We start from the raw sequence: 19,972 nt of genomic DNA, 5'->3' as shown, positions 1-19,972 counted from the left end.
CCCATTTGCTAAGCTATAAAGAAAATTACTATTGCTTTAAAAAATTTGTATATAACACCTAGCTTTTTAATATAATCGTGATCTATTTCTCATATTTTTATTATGTATAAATTATAAATATTTTATTTTTAAAATAATTAAAATATCTTTAGTATAACTTAACTGATAGTATTTTTATAATTTTCTTAGTATAGTTAATTTAACTAAGATAATCTAATAGTACGGTGTTTTTTCGTACATATTCACTGATTTATAGAGCTCGAGTTACAAATAGTAAAAATATAGGATATAAATCATAATTTTATTTTAAAAAAAAACTAAAATTTACGGTCAAACAAAGGTTAGAATTTTAACTTTTTTTATATTTATATAAATAATAAAATATATTCTCTATTCAAATATATATATGGCACTAGTGTGTGAAAGATAATAAAAGTAAAAGGTAGGATGTTTTCAACAAAGTTTCCTAATTGCAATTAAGCCCTATGCCCCCCCCTCCCCTACCCTTATCTTCTAGCGTAGGAAGAGAATGATAGGATGCTCTCTAGGTACTATATAAAGTAAATGGGCCCCCGCCATTAAGCTACTCGTCAAACACTATTCGCCATGGAAACAATCAAGAAACATCATTTGGTAGATTTTTCTTTTTGGGACTTTTAAGATAATACACATATATATATATATATATATATATATATATATATATATATAATCATATTTACCACGGAATAAGATGAATAATAATAATAATAATTTGGGAGAGTTTGTGGAATGGAGTGGTGTGATGTAGGAATGGGTCCATTATGTTATGGTTATGCCCTTCATGTCAGAGTGCCATGCCCACAAGCATAAGATGATAAGAGAGCATAGAGTACACCACCAATAATATATAACCTTTATGTACCTGTCAATATGTTTCTCATCTCCATCGTCCTAATCCCTTGTGGACCTTCTCCACATGAATGACACCTCCTTAAAAATTATTTGGTAACATAACGCATTAATCGTGGTAGCTTTGGTAAAGTAATTTCGAGATTATGAGTAGATTATGACTTTTTTAAGATTCACCGGAGAAGTCCGCCGGGCGGTGGGGCCCCCGGGAATCGCCCGATGAGATTCCGACAGATCAGGCGTACGATTTTGGGCCCCGAGGGAGGAGTGATGCGGAAGCAAGCGTCGTTCACACTTCACACGACCAGTAGCGGACGTTGAATAAAACAAGCCCGGATCCGATAAGGACGATCTAGGTCGCACTCCCACCTCGCCCACATTGTTGAATGTTGAGCGTTGACGACTTGACGGTTGGGTTTTTCCCAAATTATAGGGGTAAAAGTGCAATTAAAGAAATATATATATATATATATATAGTAAATGGGGACTATCAATCAATGTCCGTTGGAAATTTTTAACTCCGCTCTAAAGTATCAGTAAAGGTCTCTCCTTTGCAAATAACCACCTACCTTCTAATATTATTCGTAGAAGGACCTCCTTTTTTGGTAAATAAATTTGCGAACTACCACCGGCACGTCCTATATTCTTCTAGAGAAATATATTACTAAGGTGGGAAGTAGGGAGGTGGACTCTGAAACATTTATACATCGGCTTAGGCAAAAATTCGATGACTTAATTCGTCAAATCAAGTTACAAATGTATTAGAAAAAAAGAAGTCATCTAGTTATGATATCAATACGGTAAAAATAACCATTCATGTTGAGTACTTTTTTTTTTTTTTCTTCCGACGTTAGCCCTAGCTCTGAAGTTCAGTCGCACTCTTCCTCCCTCGTCCCTGAGCCACCACTCTTGTCTATAACTTTTGGATTTTCTTAGTTGGTGTTTTGTTTTCGTTCTTATAGCATTTCTCTTGGTTTTCCTCTCTTAGTATTGTCTCTTTTTCTGTGGCCCATATGATTGCTCTGTTGTCTCTGCTACGCTGCAATCTCTACATCATCACTTGCCGCTTCGTTGTCTAGATCCTTCGCCGTTCTAAGTAGTCATTTGCCATACCACCGGCCTATACTACCTCACCGCCCTCTCAACTACAACCATCGTAATCCCTTCTTGGTTGTATTACTCGACTTTTGTGCAGTGTCATTTAACTATCTCTTTTATAATTTTATTTAATTTTTAAATTTTGCCTTACTATAGGGTTAGTGTGTCGTAAGTTTACCTCCCCTTCTATCGGGGTGTAGGCTGATATTGAATCCTCATATCTTAAGGAATTTCTAAGATGGTATTTTGAATTGCTGGGTTGACATAACTTATCGGCTGACTAAGAACTCTTTTTTTTTTTTGTGAATCTGCATGGGCTATGTTTTATTCTTGTATTCATTATGCCTGTGGGCTTGATATTTTGTTTCATCTTTAGTCTTTTTTTTGTGTGTGTGTGTGTGTGTGTGTGTGTGTGTCAGACTATTTTGTTGTTCTATTGAAGTTAATAAATTATTCTAGGGACTTTCCCTAAAAATTGATCGATAGAACAGCATGACCAGTACTTAGTCCAGATCCCCCTTACCCTTTCAGCTGAAGTTTTCAAGCAGATTACAAGCCATAATGCCTAAATCATCCTCAAGCTTTAATAGTAATTAAGATCGAGGAGCAATTCGGTCGGATGCCACTTCTACTTGCTAGCATTAAATAAATGTTCTGATCTCAAGCTAAATTGACAATCCTAGATCCAAGTCAGACTTGGGCTGGCCAAGCTCGAGCCGGCCTTTTCTTTAAAAAATAAATAAAAAATTACGTAATACATCTGAAACATAGGTGGTTATTTGCGAAAATCCTTTCTATCAAAGAAGTATCATTAGCACTAAAAATGGTCCCGAGAATCACCAAGGAAATGTGTTCGGTCTTAGAATTAGAACTTAATGTAGTAGTAGTAATGATGGCCATGTTGCTTGTCTGGCTTCTTCTTGCTATATATACTTTTTGTACATGGCTAAATATTGCAGCAGTACCTACCTACTAATTATCACTACTCGGTAACCATTGTTGTTAACTAATAAGGATCTGGCCGTTAGTTGATGATCATTAATTAGCTTATACTGCATGCAAATTAAAAGCTTAATATGTTGCTTGCAGTGATCGAAGCATCACTGTCCTTCAATTCATAACACTGGCCTGCTTAATTAAGGTTTAGTTAATGAAGGGATTAGTACGTACGTTAATCATACAATTAGAAGAGTTCGTAACCTTACCACCCGAATTAATGCAACTACGTGCGCGGTTTCATCTTTTTAATCGCACTCGCAGCCATAAAAAGGTCGATAGATAGATGGATGGATTACCTGCATCAAGCAAGCAACATGACTACCACTAGTAGTACTAGAAGAAGAAGAAGCCTGGGAATAATACGAGGCGTCGTCGTCGTCTTCCTCCTCCACTCGAGCATGGCGGTGGCGACGCCGGTCCCTGGCGGCGGCACGTACTTGTTCACCATCTACAACCAAATCCCTGAGACGCGGGTGTCGGTGATGTGTCAGTTCCAGATGGTAGACCGGTCGGCCCCGCCGTCGTATCGGCTGATGGACCTGCCGGCCCACGGGTACGTCCGGAGCTACTGGGGCCCGGAGGTGTTCCGCGTCTTCTGCAGCATCCACGTGGTCCGGACCAACTGCTGGGCCCACCGGATGCTGCTGTGGGGGTCGGACCAGTTCTACGCCAAGGACGAGTACTGCAAGCCCGAGTACTACGGCGGGTGTAGGCTGTACATCATGGCCGACGGCCACGTCCGGGAGAGGAGCCCGTACTACGGCAGCCTGACCAGGATGCTCATGGACACCCCCGGCCGCCGCGCTCCCCGGCGTCGCTCCAACCGCGGGGCCGCCTTCGGTAAAACCTGCTGCAACAGCTCTTGCTGCGTCGGATGGAAACATTTCCACGATTTCGACACCGAATGCTAATTACATCCATGCAGGCATCCTCCATATATATATATATATATATATATATATATCTATATAATTTCCATATATTATTAATAATAATAATGAAATAATCAGTTGGAAAAATTATATTTTAGTTAACCCTAAATTCACTTCTTTCTCTACAGTTTTATTTTCTCTTCACTCACTCGAGGGACACTTCCTCTATGGTCATATTTAAATTGAAAAATCCTTACTTTTTTCTTATCATAGTTGCATAGAATTGAATAAGTTTTTTTAATACTAGTATAATTATTTTAATTTTGCATACTAGCATAAGATAGCTGATGTCGATATAAGTTATTTTAGTATTTAGTTACATATTAGTATAATATGTAATAATTATACTTAATATGATATAAGTCAAAAAAATAGTTTCACAAATAATTAAAATATTATTTATAATTGATGGATAAAAAGAACAGAAGAAAGAGAGAATGATTGAAATAATAGTTTAAAATAATCTATATAAGTGTCTAGATGCGAAAGAGAAACTTATATATAGAAAGAAAAGATACATTTTGTACCTGGGCCAGCGAATCTTCCTAACTTTTTAGGCCATCAAAATGGGCTATTACTAAAGGAGGCTTATTTTGGCTTGCTCAATTGCCTTATCTCGTAAGCCCTCTAAATAACCGCTAAAATAGACTCTTTATGAAATAACTTTAAAAGTGAATAAAAGGGTATAAAAGTTTATGGAGAACTTTTTTTTTTAATTTTATAAATTACACCTTATTATACTTTGTCTTTGACAATTATATAATTCTATCCATCTTTGACAATTATATTAATTAAATTACTAAATACCTTCACCTCTCTACCTCATCTTCCCTCGTCCTCCCCTCCACCTTTTCTTCCTCTTCTTCTTCTTCTCTTCTACTCACTTCTCTTCTAGACAATGAGATGATAAAAGAAGATATAAATAATTTATATTTTTATATAATATTTAATCTTATTATAATATTTAACTAGTATCGCTTAAATTAATTTAAAATATTAAATAAAAATTATATTAAAAATAGATTATAAAATTATCAAATACGAGTGTGAATTATGAAATAAGTAAAAAGATCGAATGTGATTTGTAAAATTATGCTTTTCTTTATATATTTAAAAAAACTCTCGCATTATTGTGGGTTGGAACTTGGAAGACATTCTTCAAGCCATATCCGTCTTAAAATCCCGTCGTTTATCTCCCACGGCTCTTCTGTATTACCCCCTCTGTGTATATATATAGAGATTAGAGAGAGAGAGACATCTTTACTCTGCTCTTGTGGACGTTTCCATTTCCAGAGATTTGTCGAATCCCATCTCGGGATTCTCCAATGGAAGAGGCGCAGGGTATTGGGTCTTCTCTGATTCCTTAATATATGTCTTCCATCTTAAGTTTGCACCCTGTTATTGAGTTGGGTTTCTCTAATTTCATCTAAAGCTTCCACCTTTCGGGTTCTAAGGTAGCAAATTACGCATGCGTCTTCTAAAATTATAATTTTGCCTCAGAGTTTTATATCGTCTGAGCTGTTCGCTATTATCTGTAGAAATTAAGAACCTTTTCGATCCATGGCGTAGCGGTTTTTCGGAATCATTTATTCGATAGATTGGATTCAGGAGTTTCTATCGTTCCGTAAATGTATCCTTTTAGTTTCTTCTTATCTTTCCCCCTTTTCGGTCCGTTAAAGTTGTGATGTATTTCTTCGGATTCGAATATCGATAGTGTACACTGTACAGGCGTTTTCCCTAATTTAATGGAATATTTTATTGCTTGAAGAAAGTCACTTGCGTGTTAGTTGTGATGTCTTCTTTCTTCCTTAGTTTATGATTCTAATTTCACATCGTTCCAATTGGGGCCAAGTAGATACAAACGGACTAAGCTGAAGATTTCTTTATTTGGGGCTTATTCTTTTCGAATTTTCCAATTGACTTCCAGTTGTTGAGTCCAAGAATGGAACCATCTCCGTTGCTACGGCGTTTACTGGACATCATGAAGGTTTCCAGATTTATCTATTCTTACCCTTGTGGTTTCCATTTTCATAAATTTCTGATATAGTACTTGAATTTATATGTCCTTGTATTTATGATGCTTCAAGCAGCTGTACAAGATAGAGATCATAGGTTCTTATCGAAAGCAGTCGAAGAAGCATACAATGGAATTGATTGTGGTGATGGGGGCCCTTTTGGTGCAGTTGTTGTTCATAACGACGAAATAATAGTCAGCTGTCATAACATGGTCTTAGGAAATACTGATCCTACTGCTCATGCTGAGGTGACTGCAATCAGGGAGGTAAATTTTAGAAGGGAAGCTTGTTTTCTTACTTTTGGGATTGTAAATATTCATACATAAGTTCTACTAAAGTATTGGCCCAGCAAATGGAAGACTTCTAGCTCTAGTTTGATTCTTGCATGTCTTGATTTTAGAGCATCACACGCTGGTAAAACTATAAATATTCCCGTCTTACACAATTTTGCTATTGGTTTTCATCTTAGAGTTTGTCCTTTGTTTACTTCAGACCTATTTGAACTACTTTAAAATGTTAACTGCGTTGTTATGACTTTCATAATTCCATAAGCCAACAAATGGTAAACTTTAATGCCAGCCTTCTCTTCTACTTATCATTGTCTAATCTTGAAATTGGAGAATTTGGGATTCCAGTTAGTTGCACATGCAACCAGCAAGTAATAAATGAGCATTTTTTTGTGTGTGAATATTATATCACTATATTCATATGGCCATCTGATACTTTTTGTCCTTCCATATGTTAGGCTTGCAAGAAGCTTGGGACAATAGAACTCTCCGATTGTGAAATATATGCATCTTGTGAACCTTGCCCGATGTGCTTTGGTGCAATTCATCTTTCTCGGATTAAGGTTTAGCTGCTAACCCTTTCTGTCACTTGTGATGTGCAATTTAGATTTGTTTGTTTTACTTCATTCCTTGAATCCAGAGGCTGGTGTATGGGGCCAAGGCAGAGGCTGCAATTGCCATCGGGTTTGATGATTTTATCGCTGATGCACTGAGAGGTACTGGATTTTACCAGAAGGCTCACTTGGAGATTAAGCAAGCCGATGGTAATGGAGCCATTATTGCAGAGCAAGTCTTCGAGAAGACCAAGGAGAAGTTTCAGATGTATTGATGCTTTAGAAAACAACAGATGTTCCAGACTATACTGCATGTTAAGAGTAATGCATTCCTGATTGAACTTTCACTGTTTCTGTTACATTTGGCAGTCTTACATAATAGTAAATGATTCCATTCATATTGCAGTTGTACTGAATTGCCTTCACTGCATTTTTGCACCTAGAACTTTGTTCATTTGAAAGTTGGTTAATTACATATATACCCCTTAAAAAGTATTGAATTTCCATATGCATGGAAGGTGTATAGACAAGTATTAATGGGGGAATGTTTTTTCGCATATTGATATGTGATCCTGCCCATATTCCTAATGAAGTCTCATCTCCTTGGAGGTCTCTTCACTCGGATTCTATGCATTGAATTGAAGATGCTGATGGCCTCAATTTCGACTTCTGCTATGCCGCCCGATATCTCGTTTTGGAAGGCCACGCCTGTGGCTGATCCTGTTTCTCCGACATGCATGTGATTCCTTGCTACTTGCAAATCCATTAAAACCTCACCATATATGGAGTTCAGATCAAGGATGTCACTGCTAGTATGCCATAATTATAACTCTTTAGTAAAAGAAACATTAGCTTGTGATCCATCATTCACTATAGATGCCAATCTGATCATTATCACATATATTTGATCTTTTGTGGGGAAAGGCAAGTCCCTTGTTTACTTGCTTGTTAAACTTATATTCTCAATTGTTAATGAGCAGTGAGCAAAAACTTGGTAACATGATGTATCAGTATAACAAGTAGTTCACTCTTCCTGATCCACCAGAGAATACTATAGTAGTAAATCTTAGAATAGATTGATTGTTTTTTGGCATAATGTTGATACCTATATGAGGTATGACAGTTTAATGCGTACATTAAGAGGTCAAGGAGAAATAACTTGTTTAAGAATGTATAAGGTTACAGACATCTTCATTTTTTAATGTGACTGCCGGTTCGCTTCGAGAAACAAAAAAACCTCTTTAGAGATGAGAAAAACATTCTTAAAAAAATTCTATATTGAGCCTGTTTTCAGAGGAAAAAAAGAAAACTCTGTATAGATATCATCCGAGGAACAGGGCAATATATTTCTGACAATTATTTTTACTTCTGGAACTGATTCAAAGATGTTCCATCAGTTCAACTTGCTCATATCTACAAATGACTGTGTTCTTCTTCAACAATTGTGTTCAAACTGGTCTCTATATGCTAGTTTTGAACTAAATTTGTCATCCTCAGGAGCTTTACTAAGACAGCATAACAGTAGGAAGCAGCTCTCTGGATCCACTTTGATGTGATCGAACTCGTCCCCTTAATTCCTCGAATGCACTCATTGTTTCTGAGTCAAGACCTCCTGCAAACTGCCAGTAAACAATAAAGAAAATTCAGTTAGATTTATAACATCCATGCGAGCATACGAGTACTTCTGTCACAGTTTCCTTCTAATATAGCAGATTTCCTGCTTAATGGTTTCCAGAGAGACATGAAGCTCAATCCTTGTATCCTTTTTCTCAATTAAAGAAGATGCTTGTAATCATTTATTTTTAACCTAAATCTGGGTTTGATAGATGAACAAATAGTTACCTGGTGTACCCGATATGCGAAACGCACGCCCTGAAAGAGAAGTGCTTCCTGAGCTGTTTCTCTTTCCTGATTCCTGATGGTGTCAAGCTCCAGTAACACTCTCTTCATGTACACCTTTGCAAGTTTCACAGATGCCAACTTTATCTGCTAGAAGAAAAGAAATGAAGATGGTCTCTCGATGTAGTTATAGAAAAAAGTTACAGAAGCCTCAAGCATGAAAGGTACCCTTTTGAATATATGGAAGTCTACAACATTCATATAGTGCTGAATGAAACCAGAATTTCAGAATTACCCAATATAAGCATAGTTTTGTAGATTGACAACACATCTATAAATCTGGATCGGATTAATCAGGTATGAAATATTCTCTTTGTGAATCCATTACATATGTGCAAAAAATTGAGGCAATAGTCAAGAATAGACTGCAATCGTATTTGTCATGCTTCCATCTCTGAGTTTGTATCTTGCGTCGGAACAAGTAAATAATATAAACATACCTTACTAACCATTCCTGAATCCTGCATCCAGTCTGTCGGTACTTGGCACTCTCTGTAGGACAGCATATTTGTATGTCTTAACTTGATCAACCGATTCATTCCTTTCTCCAACCTAAGTAGATTGCAGGATAATATAAGAAAATTTTAAAATTGCTGAAGTTTACATGGCAGAAGGTTCAGCAAGGAGACAAGTGATTAATGCCATACTTATCTAGCAAGTTTGATGACTTTCTCAGGGTAGTTTCGCATGGGATGCAGGCTTCATCACCAAAAGAATGAACTTCAGCTTCAAGACTTTTAAGGTCACGGTATTCGAATGCAGCTTCTCGCAAGGCATCAGCTTTCCTCTCAGGCCAGTTGAAATGCTTCAGAACAGCTCTCTCATCAGACTGAAATCAATAGTTGTAATGGCATAAATGCATGTCCCAGTTCATCCAAACTATATAGTTTTAGCTTAGGAACATTATATTTATCTGCATTTGTTAGAGGTAAGGAACGCATGTATATATAGACTATACTATGATTTCTATCATTGCTCATTTCGGTATATCGAGGCAATAAGCTACATTAATATGAGCAGATGCTCAACAACATTACTGCAGATCTTATAACATGTGGAACTTAACAACAGAAGATTTACCAAGGTAGATAGCTCTCGGTCAATGGAATCAACAAAAGTTAGGACATCCTCCATATTTGTAAAAGCTGCAGACCGGACTTTCTCTATAAGATCCCTGATGAAGTCTCCTTTTGTTTCCACATCTGCTTTAATCTATGGAAGTAATTAGAATGGCCATCAAACCAATTGGGTACATAAAACATCAACAGCAAGAAAAAATAAATCTAGAAGGATCTTCAAGTCCTTACAGCTAACAAATGCGCTGACCGGTTTTGCAGTTCGCCGACAATGCTGTGCTGTGGATTCCTACTAATAGGACTCAAGCAATTCCCTATCCCCATAGCATCCTTTTTCCCGTCACGTTTCGTTAGCGAATTGTATAATTCAACTAATGCACTAGCCTTATGCACTGCATTGGACTTTGCAGGCACATGACGAGAAGGAGGAGGTGGCGGTGGCGGTGGTGGAGGCCCCTTGACGATCACATGCAGAGTTGGTGAAGGTGGAGAAGGCCTTGTATTTAGCATCTTAGGTTGAACTTCTGCGAGTTTGTTGGTAAGATCCATGACAACCTCCTTCTTCATGTTAAATATTTGTAGCTTATTAGCAATGAGTTTTTGTGCTTCCCTAAATCCAGAAGGCTGGACTTCTTGGGCGACAGCAACATCCTGAAATGCATAAGAAATGTACTCATGGATCAAATTAAATTAGCTGAACGTGGCATGCAATCAAAAATTTGAAGGCAACAAATTGATTTTAGGAAGTTGGTATATCAGTATAAGAGACAGAGACTGGAATATGAGAAATTCGATGGAGACTGTTGAACATAAGAAATTAGACAGAGACTGCTGAACATAAGGAATTAGACAGACTGTTGAACATAAGGAATCAAACTATTCACTAACTATTCAACCATGAAAACAACAGCTCAATTCCCACAGTTGCTTCTTGTCTAAACGAGTTAAATAATTGCACAAGAAGTGCAGCCTTTTCTTCTTCTTCTTCTTCTTTTTCTTACAACTTTACCTATAGAAAAATGGATGGATATTCTGATAAAATCTAAGATGGAAAAAAAATATATCAATACCTGACTGTGACATTCAAGGTGTTTGATCTTTTCTTCAGCAGCACATAATTCCTCCCCAAGCTTCTTCTTTTGTGTCTCTAACTCAATGTTAATGCCCTGCAGCTTCTGCAACTGAGCCTTCAATGCTGACACCTCAGATTGCAACTCCCTCACCAACCCCTCACTTGCATCAAGCCTTCTCTGCAATTCTTCGCTCTTCTCATCAGCCTCATGCTCAGATCCCCTATAATTCAGATCACCCCGACGACGAAGACTCGCATACTGTTCGACAACTCGGTTCGCCGGCCGGCCCATGATCTTTGAATCTTCCACCTCCTTCTCCTTCGGAGACCCCACATCATCGATGCCAGGCTTCAACTTATTGAACTGAATAGATCTTCTTGCTTTCTGGGTCCTTGTTGGTTCCAAAGGAGCTGCCTTTGGCCTTGCCTTTAGGCCTGGTGAGGCCCCGTTTGCTGAATCTACTCTTGGACTCTCCTTTGCTCTAAAAACTCTAGCTCTGGCTGCCGGCGCCGGCGGCGAGGCCTTCTGATCTCTGAAGAGCTCTTGCTTCATGGCTTTGTTATAATTGCTGCCGAAATTGCCTCAGTTCATGAGATCTTTTCTCTCTATGGTTGAAGAACAACAAGAAGAAGAAAGCTAGGAAGAGGAAGAGGGTGAACAGAGCAATGTAAAGGTGTGAAGAGGAGTTGGTGTCATGTGGAAAAAAATGTCAGAATTCTCGACAGTTGACTGTGGGGAGGGTGCAGCCACCGAGTCTCTGTTTCCTGTGCGAGATATGGGGTCCATCCTCAAGGACAACCAAAACAGTGAGCCCAAGTACAAGATTGTAATCAAAAGTGAAATGATACTTCCTCCATCAAAAAGAGGGATGAGTGCTTTAAGGACAATCCTGGACAAAATAAACTCTATGGGCATTTCTAGTTTTGTCAAACAACTTGCCAAGAAATGGATGTTGGTCATTATGTTCTTGTCAGCAATATATGTTGGCATTATTGATCTGTTATCCAACCATTATCTAACATGAAATTTGAGCTAAACTTTTTGGACTAATTTTAAAACATTATGGTATGGTGTGTGGCATTAAACTTTTGGGTCACCTTGATTATCCCACAAGTCTCACTGAAAGGATTAAACTAAAGGTAAAAGGAAGTTTTGTTCCATTAAGAAGATGCAATGTCTCTATATTATTAAAAAAAACCTTTTTTATTTTATTTTATTTCTGTTCACATTCCACCACATAGTTAATAGGTCTGGTTGCATGAAAGTCTTAGAAGATAAGAGAGCAGGTGCAGCATTATAGGTTGAAAAAGAAAAAGAAAAAAAGATTCCCACTAGTAAAGAAAAGCAAAGGGGAACTTTGGTTCCTAAAAATTACTAGATTAGAAAAAGTGAAAGAAAGATTCTTCTAAACCATGTGAAACCAATTAAATTAGCCTCCTTCTAAGATGGCTCAAATGACCTAGGATTGCTTCTTGGTTGTGGGCCAAGAGAAGTTTCCCTTTGTCCTTTCTTACAACCTAACTCATCATTAATTGGTATTCACTATTCTATCAAGTAGATGTGCATGGTCTGACTAATTCAGCATCCAACTATTCTAAAAGCTTGATATAAGTATAATATAACTCAAATTCAAGACTCTGTTCTCTATAATACTATGTTAATTCACTAACTTAAAAAAGAAATGGGCTAACAATTTAAATTTAGTTTCAAGAGTACTGGTAATCTGCCATATACTAAGCTTTATGCCCTCATATAGACGGCATAAAGACAAGCACAAACAGAAAAGCAAAAGTGATATGGCCCTTTCAAAACAAGCTATTTATGTGAGCAGAGACAGGAATAATCTTATAATGGCCTGTGTTTTGTCCTGCATTCAACTCATCTTTTAAGAAATACTGTTGACCCACATATCACAAGCCACTACATGACACTGTCATCCTCCAATTTGTCATTCAGATGACAGCCCTGCCAATTATCTTAGCCTAAACTTCCTCCAAATGGGGACAAGAGTTGCTGGATAAGCTTTTTATATCTTGGGTCATGTGGCAATCTAGCAACTTTCATGCAATTTCCAATAGAAATTCTTTGCTTTGGATGGTATAGATTTCAGGCTTAGTTTGTCACCATTGTTGTTTTCAGTGCTCTTATAGGTACTAACACTATGGCTTGCATGATATCAGGCCTATTTGTTCTTTGTCTTCTCCTTCATCAAATAATGAACCTTCTACACAAGCCACTTGTCATTCAATTAATTTGCTATACAATCCACCACCCAGTCTTTGTCAACAATTACCAAACAATACCAATATCATTTGCCTAAAAACCAAAATAGATCCTAGTTTATCCTTCTTAGTTACTACATGGCAGATAGCCTCCAACCCTGGTTGCAGGAATTCCCGCAGTCGATATTTGTCGGACCAAGATTGGCTGTCGAATTAATAAATTTTTTAAAATATTTTACTCGAACTCATGAAAACAGTCTAATTAATTCTCGCGGTAAGACTGCATACATCTTGCATTCCTATACCTCTCTTACTTGGATCACCTAATGGTTTTTTCAGCGAATCAGGCGGCCCCGAGTATCCGATTCCAAGAAATTCCTGCAGTCAGGGTTGCAGAAGATCTGCTCTTATATGTTTGATGTTTCCTATGGTGATCTATATTTCTGATTGCCTGATTCCAAATTCTCTTTTTATCATTACACTCAATGTGAGGGACACTACAAGGGCTGAGGGCCACTTTGATCAAATAAAAGCAGAAAGAAAAGAGCCAAAGAGCAATTCCCTTTTGGGTGTCAGAGAGAGGACACTTGACAATGCACTAGATTTCCATTGTTCATGCACTTCTCCTAAGCTAAGAATATTATTTGTCAAGTTCCTAGAGATATCTCCACTCTTATACATAAATACATATAAACTTGTACAAGTTGCCAAATCTCTCATAGAGTAGGTCACATGCAGTGGATTGCAATTCCACACAAGACACATCAGCATTGGCCAAGAAATCTTCTATGAAGCTACTTCAGCTGTCTTCCAGAAAGCCAAATATTAGAGACTACTGCATAAATGAAACTATACATAGTTGTGAAACTTATTAAGGATGGATTGTTTGATGATGAAGACATGGAATCCTATGATTGATAAGAACTATTTCAGAGGTTACTCAAGTATCTATTCATAGACAGCATTATGATTCTTAGCTTGTGAGCACTTTAATGCAAAAGAAGAACAGTAGTACCTCAACTATTCAACAAGGACCAAAACTTTTATCAATTTTATTGACATATAAAATATAGAAATCATTTCTGGGTATTTCCCAATGATCAACAATGAGAAAACATACCGAGTAACTAGAGACAAGAAGAGATCCCTCCAGGTATTTACCTCTCCTTTGAGCCCAAAGACATGGCTATTTATAACTCTCCACACCAATTCCTTCAAATGTTTACAGATTGAAGGGTTTATTTGCACAAACTATTTGGGCTGATCACCAGTCAATGGAATTATCGGACCAATGGTAGGAGAGTAGGTGCTATTTGATTTGATATGAAGGAATAAATTAGAGGTATTAAAGAAGTAGGCAAAGCTTGTTTTGAAGTTGAGTGATTGCAATATCCCAACAGCCCTTTCTGCATCACCCAACCACCACCCAACTAATGTTCTGGGAAGTTAATTGTAGTTTAGAAGAAAAAAAACAATTAATATTGAACCCAAATGTAGACTTAATTATGTATGTTGTTCTCTTGTAGCATTATTGATAATCAAACTTATATTCACATCTCTAGGTTTGCATGAGAAAAGATTGATGGCAAAGATTAGAAGGTCCCTAATACATGAGTCATGTAGAACAAGTGTGTTTGATTTGAGAATTTAGTATGGACCTTTTTGTTTCCTCTATAACGCTAGAATGAACACAAGATAGGTAACAGATCAACAATGTATATTCGCCCACTTCTTATTAGACTAAATACTAGAAGAAGTGAGTTAACGACATTTTGAACTTATAATCTTCGAAAGAAAATAATCAGTTTTGGCATATAATAAACCAATAATGTAAATCATAACTTCAACAATGATCACACCGGAAATAGGACACAGTTAGCCCTACGGATGAGAGCATATACGATAGCGGTCGTCTGATGTACACGATCGATAAACCTAAATGAGGTCTGACCACTTCGAATCCCTGCGTGTTTGATACTCATGAATTAAGTCTGAATCAAAAATGTCAGATAAACATAATTCTTTCTTGACTTCCTTAATCAAGTTGCTTCTGTGTGTCTGTTTCCCTCTCTATCTTCTAGTGTTTCATCTACTAGAGTCAATAAATTTTATCTTTTATCACGTAAATTTTACTTCTCTTACTAACAACCTCCCAAGTCTAAGAGTTTTTCAGCTGAGCAAGCAAATGGCATTACTTAAAACATGCTTTAATAGTGAAAAGAAATGCCATTGATGCCCATAGGAGAAGACAAAAGGGTCTAAAGAAGGAGAAGAATATACAGCAGTGCATACTTGGTAAGTAATCAAAGAGTTCTGCTGGTGAGTCAGATCATGCACTTGTAGATTATGATGGCTTTGAGAGAGACAAACAGATTAGACTTACTAGTCTCAATGATGAGTAGCAGTAGTGCTCCATTGTTTTCAAAGAAGCAAATTTGTTCTTCTCCTTGATGAGGAGGGGGATTATTCAAGGATATAGACTTTGGCATGAAGTGCAAACTTAGGTACTAGGAGTAAATTTAAGTCTTTCTTTCCTTAGATCCATTATGTGGCTAAAAGGCATTGTCCTTATGGGAAGTAATTACTTTTTTTCTTCTAACTTTGCTAGATTAGTCTCAATCATCTTCTAATTGCTCACAAAGTTAATTTATATTTAAAAAGAACATTTTATATTTTTACTTTTGTTATCGTTCACACTTAAAATCTCTTATATTTTGCTTTTAATGCTTCGAGAACATTTTGAGTTAATTTTCACGTAACATCAGCTAATGAAATAGAGAATATTCTATCACGTTTAAAACTAAAAATCTAAAAATATCATCTTTTGCCTTTAAAATAGTGGTCCCATTTTACTTCTATCTTAATCTTGCAAACTTATTAAGTTCGTCTATAGTTATAGTTAATTTAACTTTTTGAGATATTAAATTAGAGGGCGATATGTTGTGAATGATAATAAAGTCAGAACTTAGAGGTTTCTTTTGATAAATTTCTTTAATGGCTATTTAATCATAATACTCACGTAATTGTTTATTAATTTAAATAATTTTGTTACCTTTTTCCTACCAGCACCAAAATAATGTGGATAAGATTTAAGGGTGGGAATCGGATTTGGTTTTCTGCAGTTTGATCCGGATAAGATCCGATCCGATCCGAAATTTACCATCGTCATCCTCGTCGTTCGAGCTCTCGAGGCAAGAAGACGACTGGCGAGAAGGGAGAAGAAGAAATCGGCGACGACGAAGAGATGGCAGACGAGGAGTCGGCGATGGCTCCGGCGCTTAGGCTCGTCAGCTTCATCTCCGAGGAACAGGTCCGTCTCTTCGTAAACCCTAACCCTAAATCCATGTGAACTCGATCTGAGCTCTCGATGCCTCTCGATCGCAGTTGGATCAAGTGAAGAAAACGAGAGGGGAGAAGGTCGAGGACGGCACCGCCGAGAGAGGCAGGCCCTTGTACGAGGTAACTCCGAACTCTGGCTCCGCTGCTTGATTTCGCTGCAAAAATCCTTATCTCTAGTTAATCCACAACTGTAAATTAGTAACAAAATCCTAGCCTGGGATAGCCTGGCCCGTGTGATGGTGCACTGCATTGAGTAAAGATGAGACAATCTAGGCGTGGAGCAGTGCCTTTGGTATAATTTCCAACATATATTTGTAGGTCCCGAATAATGTTGTGGCTAATTGCCTTATTAGGGTTTTTGTGACTCCGGAAGAATGTGAAAAGAAATAAAAGGAAGTAAATTGGATGGAATGGTAGTGTCGCTGAATTTGTGATGGAGATTTACTAAGATAGATAAAACATAAGAATGTTGAAAATAGCAGATTGATTGAACATGTGTTATTTCAACACAAGGATTGCATCACTAGAGTGAAATAAAGAGGAGATATTTACTTCTTCATTTTTAATTACGTAATTTAGTCATTCCTTGTGGATTGAATTGTTGGGTTCTGAAGGTTAGCATGAGATGTTAGAATAATCGTAAAGCTTGCTAGTCATCTGAATATTTCTCTTTCAGGAATTGTTAAAAAGATGGTTACTTCAGTAGACATTGTTCACTATCTATTTTCATTGTTTTGCATTTTTCTGTTATTTGGAGATGTCTCATGCTGCTGCACTTTTTTCTGTGAAATGCTGTGGATGTATGATCCACTTAATTACTTCAGGAAATGATCCAATGCTTACGAAACTTTCATGTCTTGCAGATTCTAAAGGAGAATAAAGACCGAAAAGATGCTGAATTTAATGAAAGATTCAAGCATAGTGAGTCTTTTCAGTTCTATTTTTGATAAATTTTTCTTTACTTTGTGCCGTTGCGTGCAAATTTTTAGATATATGTAATTGTATCCTTATGCTTTTCAGGACCACCTAAGGCTCTGGATGAGGATGAGACAGAATTTTTAGATAAACTAGAGACAGTGAGCATTTCTTTAAAAGATTTTTTGTTTATTTCTTTTTTCTAGCACTACTAGACCATTAGAAATATTGCTGCATGTTTAATTATTGCTTGCTTGACAAAAACAACCTGTCTTATATACATTTGCAGCCATGATGCCATTAGAAGGGTTTTTTTCTGCTTAACAGCCTGAAATATTTTAGTTAAGAATATCTGACTTCTACCTCAATCTTTTATCTTTGCAGGAAGGTAAGATTTGTGTGTAGGTTTCATCCATACTAGTATTTTGTTATACCATAGATACCTGGTCTAGATTGAGGTGTTGTAACTAGGGCTAGCAAAATAAACGACTGGCTCATTTACAACTTGAAAATAGGCTCATTTGAGGCTTTATGGGACCGACTCATTTAAGGCTTGAAAATAGGCTCGTTTACAGCTCAGGCTTGGCTTGGATTGAACTGAAGCCAGCTTGCTCGGCTCATTTACACATCTAGCTGAAACTTTGGTTGTCATTCTAACATAGGGAGTTAAGTGAAAAAAAAAACAATATTTGCGTGTAGCTCTTGTACTTCTCATATACCATGGATATTTAGTCTAAGTTGATAACAGAAGATATCATGTTGTGCTTGTTGACCTACCTAGGAGCACAATAGCACATCACTTCCAAGTTTCCTAGTAATAGAACATTCTTGATGCTTTCTATTCTTCTTGTGGGGTCAGTTCTTTGCTTTGGAATCTTTGGATGTTGGATCTTACTCTTGTGGCTTGTCTTGCATGAATCAATTTGATGTCGCTTAATTTTCTTCCCTCTTCATCAGATAAATATTAAGCTAGTAAGTGTTTACTATTTACAGCTGTTTAATATGGAAAATTCCAATTTGCAATCCCATTATCAAGCTTGATTGATATATACTGGTGGCCTTTAAGTCTAATTTCAATTTGTCAACTATATTTTGCCATTACAGTTTTTACCGTTTTGTTCTTCTATGCAGTCGAAGAGGGAATATGAGAGGCAATTGGCCAGTGAAGAAGCGGAACAACTTCGTAGTTTCCAAGTAAATAAATACCCTCCCAAGACTTACTGTTAATGTTTCTTTTTTCCTTCATTCTTGCTTCTTTGACAGAGAATCAGTAATACTTTTGTCCTTGTGATATAATTTATGCTGCCTTATGTCAAGAGATAGACATAACTGGGATCACATGATCCCCCTTTAAGATACCTTATGCTTAACTTGTGGTTGTAAGTATGACTCTAAATCTGCATATCTCCAGTGTCTATTTAACACAATTATTTGTGACTATGGGCTTGTTGGTGGTGTTTCTTGTTAGTCCACTTGGAAAGCTTTTCCTCATCATCCAAACTTAGAATGACTGTCTGTGTTTTGCTCCAGGAAGCAGTTGCTGCCCAATCCTCTTTTGTTCAGGAAATCAAAGAGACTCCTACTTTGCCCAAAACAGAGGTAAGAAGCTAATGCAAATACACTTGTTCATATTGCCATGCACTTGTCTGTGTAAGTAATATGCATACAACGAGTGTCATGTCAAGTCCAAATTGAACTTCTCATTTTACAATTTTCTCAACTTCATCTCGTTAGGAGATCAAACCAGCTATGAAGAGGAGCCATCCTGCACAACCGAGGAACTTCATAATTTCTGTCAAACCACAAGCAAAAATAGCCAGGAAAGATGACTCAGCTGATAAATCATCACATGCTTTGCGGCCATCAAATGGGCACACAGATAAGAAGTCGCCTGATGATTCCAAGGGGACGCTTGGAGCTTTGGTCTCATATAGTGATGAAAGTGAAGATGATGATTAACCTTTCAGGCAGGTGTTATAGCATGTTGCAGACAATGGAAGGCTGCCATGTAGCTGAGCTTCATCACAGTATATAAATGCTAATTTGGTGAACAAATTCAAAGGGGGCCGGATTAGTGGAGTAAAGCATGAGTTACTTCCTGTTCTTGCTAGAACTCAATTGAGCGAAATCGATCATGTATACATGTTTTTTTCCTTTCTCTCTGCTAGTTCAAACCTTCAACATTCCTGTTGGCTCAAGCCTGTCTTCTAATTATTCTTTTTCTTGATATAGTAACAGTTCAATTAGCATCTCCAGAACCAGTATCAATTCTCTGCAGTTGTAAACAAAAATCGTTCGCTTTCTCTTCTCTTCTCTTCCCTTCCCATCTCATCTCTTTTTTTTGTTTCTATACCATCTTTCCATCTTATCTGGAAAAGGGTTGCTCAGTGATTCTTCACAACATGTCTTAATACCTCTCCAGAATCCTATGGTTAGGTGGAGATCTGTTTAATGATCTAGAAGTCTTCATAGGACCCTCATTGAGAAGGCTAAATTCCTGGCTAGGTTCACTCTTTTTCTCCACATCTAAAAGCTAATTGAGATCATTTGCCGGAGTTTAGTACAAGTTTGGTACAACTGCACACCTAATAACTACCAGCTAGTACAAACTGTACATGCCTTCTTGGTGCAGTACATGAGGATCTTGTGTACTAAACGTTATTTAACGATAA

General features: G+C 37.2%; 3 protein-coding genes across 5 annotated transcripts; 2 read left to right on the top strand and 1 right to left on the bottom strand.

The window, feature by feature from the left end:
- The first annotated feature begins 5,083 nt into the window (after positions 1-5,083).
- LOC140760888 (guanosine deaminase-like) lies at positions 5,084-7,174 on the top strand. Its single transcript, XM_073097962.1, has 5 exons — positions 5,084-5,261; positions 5,848-5,907; positions 6,011-6,201; positions 6,681-6,785; positions 6,863-7,174. The coding sequence occupies exons 1-5, from the start codon at positions 5,246-5,248 to the stop codon at positions 7,049-7,051; spliced, it is 561 nt and encodes a 186-aa protein (XP_072954063.1). The 5' UTR covers positions 5,084-5,245; the 3' UTR covers positions 7,052-7,174.
- Positions 7,175-8,098: 924 nt separating this feature from the next.
- Positions 8,099-14,299, bottom strand: LOC140760887 (INCREASED PETAL GROWTH ANISOTROPY 1-like protein 2). Of its 3 annotated transcripts, none has more exons than XM_073097961.1 (8): positions 14,167-14,299; positions 10,822-11,392; positions 9,983-10,402; positions 9,756-9,887; positions 9,323-9,504; positions 9,116-9,227; positions 8,619-8,762; positions 8,099-8,395 (listed from the first exon to the last, which is right to left on the bottom strand). In XM_073097961.1, exons 2-8 carry the CDS (start codon positions 11,374-11,376, stop codon positions 8,282-8,284), a joined length of 1,659 nt encoding a protein of 552 aa, XP_072954062.1. In that variant the 5' UTR covers positions 11,377-11,392; positions 14,167-14,299; the 3' UTR covers positions 8,099-8,281. The 3 variants fall into 3 exon arrangements, with proteins under 3 accessions (XP_072954062.1, XP_072954061.1, XP_072954060.1); XM_073097960.1 differs by having other exon boundaries at positions 10,822-11,588; positions 14,167-14,274; XM_073097959.1 differs by having other exon boundaries at positions 14,208-14,245.
- Positions 14,300-16,196: 1,897 nt separating this feature from the next.
- LOC140761662 (uncharacterized) lies at positions 16,197-19,591 on the top strand. Its single transcript, XM_073099088.1, has 7 exons — positions 16,197-16,356; positions 16,431-16,505; positions 17,249-17,306; positions 17,406-17,461; positions 18,432-18,494; positions 18,831-18,899; positions 19,035-19,591. The coding sequence occupies exons 1-7, from the start codon at positions 16,291-16,293 to the stop codon at positions 19,257-19,259; spliced, it is 612 nt and encodes a 203-aa protein (XP_072955189.1). The 5' UTR covers positions 16,197-16,290; the 3' UTR covers positions 19,260-19,591.
- The last annotated feature ends 381 nt before the right edge of the window (positions 19,592-19,972 follow it).

The sequence above is a fragment of the Typha angustifolia genome, chromosome 6 (assembly GCF_048772165.1).
Source record: "Typha angustifolia cultivar Huaian chromosome 6, ASM4877216v1, whole genome shotgun sequence".
NCBI classification, from domain to species: domain Eukaryota; kingdom Viridiplantae; phylum Streptophyta; class Magnoliopsida; order Poales; family Typhaceae; genus Typha; species Typha angustifolia.
The sequence above is the reverse complement of the archived record's forward strand: the minus strand, read 5'-3'. Positions and strand labels throughout refer to the sequence as shown.

What these genes read in the sequence shown, in the direction of transcription:
- LOC140760887 (XM_073097959.1), bottom strand. Translation starts at nt 14,230, where the DNA reads ATGTCTTTGGGCTCAAAGGAGAG. An exon ending in ACCTTGAATGTCACAGTCAG is followed by an intron (nt 10,403 to 10,821) that starts GTATTGATATAT and finishes TATGCATTTCAG; the next exon opens with GATGTTGCTGTCGCCCAAGA. An exon ending in TCATCAAACTTGCTAGATAA is followed by an intron (nt 9,228 to 9,322) that starts GTATGGCATTAA and finishes CAATCTACTTAG; the next exon opens with GTTGGAGAAAGGAATGAATC.
- LOC140761662 (XM_073099088.1), top strand. Translation starts at nt 16,291, where the DNA reads ATGGCAGACGAGGAGTCGGCGATGGCTCCGGCGCTTAGGCTCGTCAGC. An exon ending in GCTTCATCTCCGAGGAACAG is followed by an intron (nt 16,357 to 16,430) that starts GTCCGTCTCTTC and finishes TCTCGATCGCAG; the next exon opens with TTGGATCAAGTGAAGAAAAC. An exon ending in AACAACTTCGTAGTTTCCAA is followed by an intron (nt 18,495 to 18,830) that starts GTAAATAAATAC and finishes GTTTTGCTCCAG; the next exon opens with GAAGCAGTTGCTGCCCAATC.
- LOC140760888 (XM_073097962.1), top strand. An exon ending in GTTTACTGGACATCATGAAG is followed by an intron (nt 5,908 to 6,010) that starts GTTTCCAGATTT and finishes TGCTTCAAGCAG; the next exon opens with CTGTACAAGATAGAGATCAT. An exon ending in TTCATCTTTCTCGGATTAAG is followed by an intron (nt 6,786 to 6,862) that starts GTTTAGCTGCTA and finishes CCTTGAATCCAG; the next exon opens with AGGCTGGTGTATGGGGCCAA.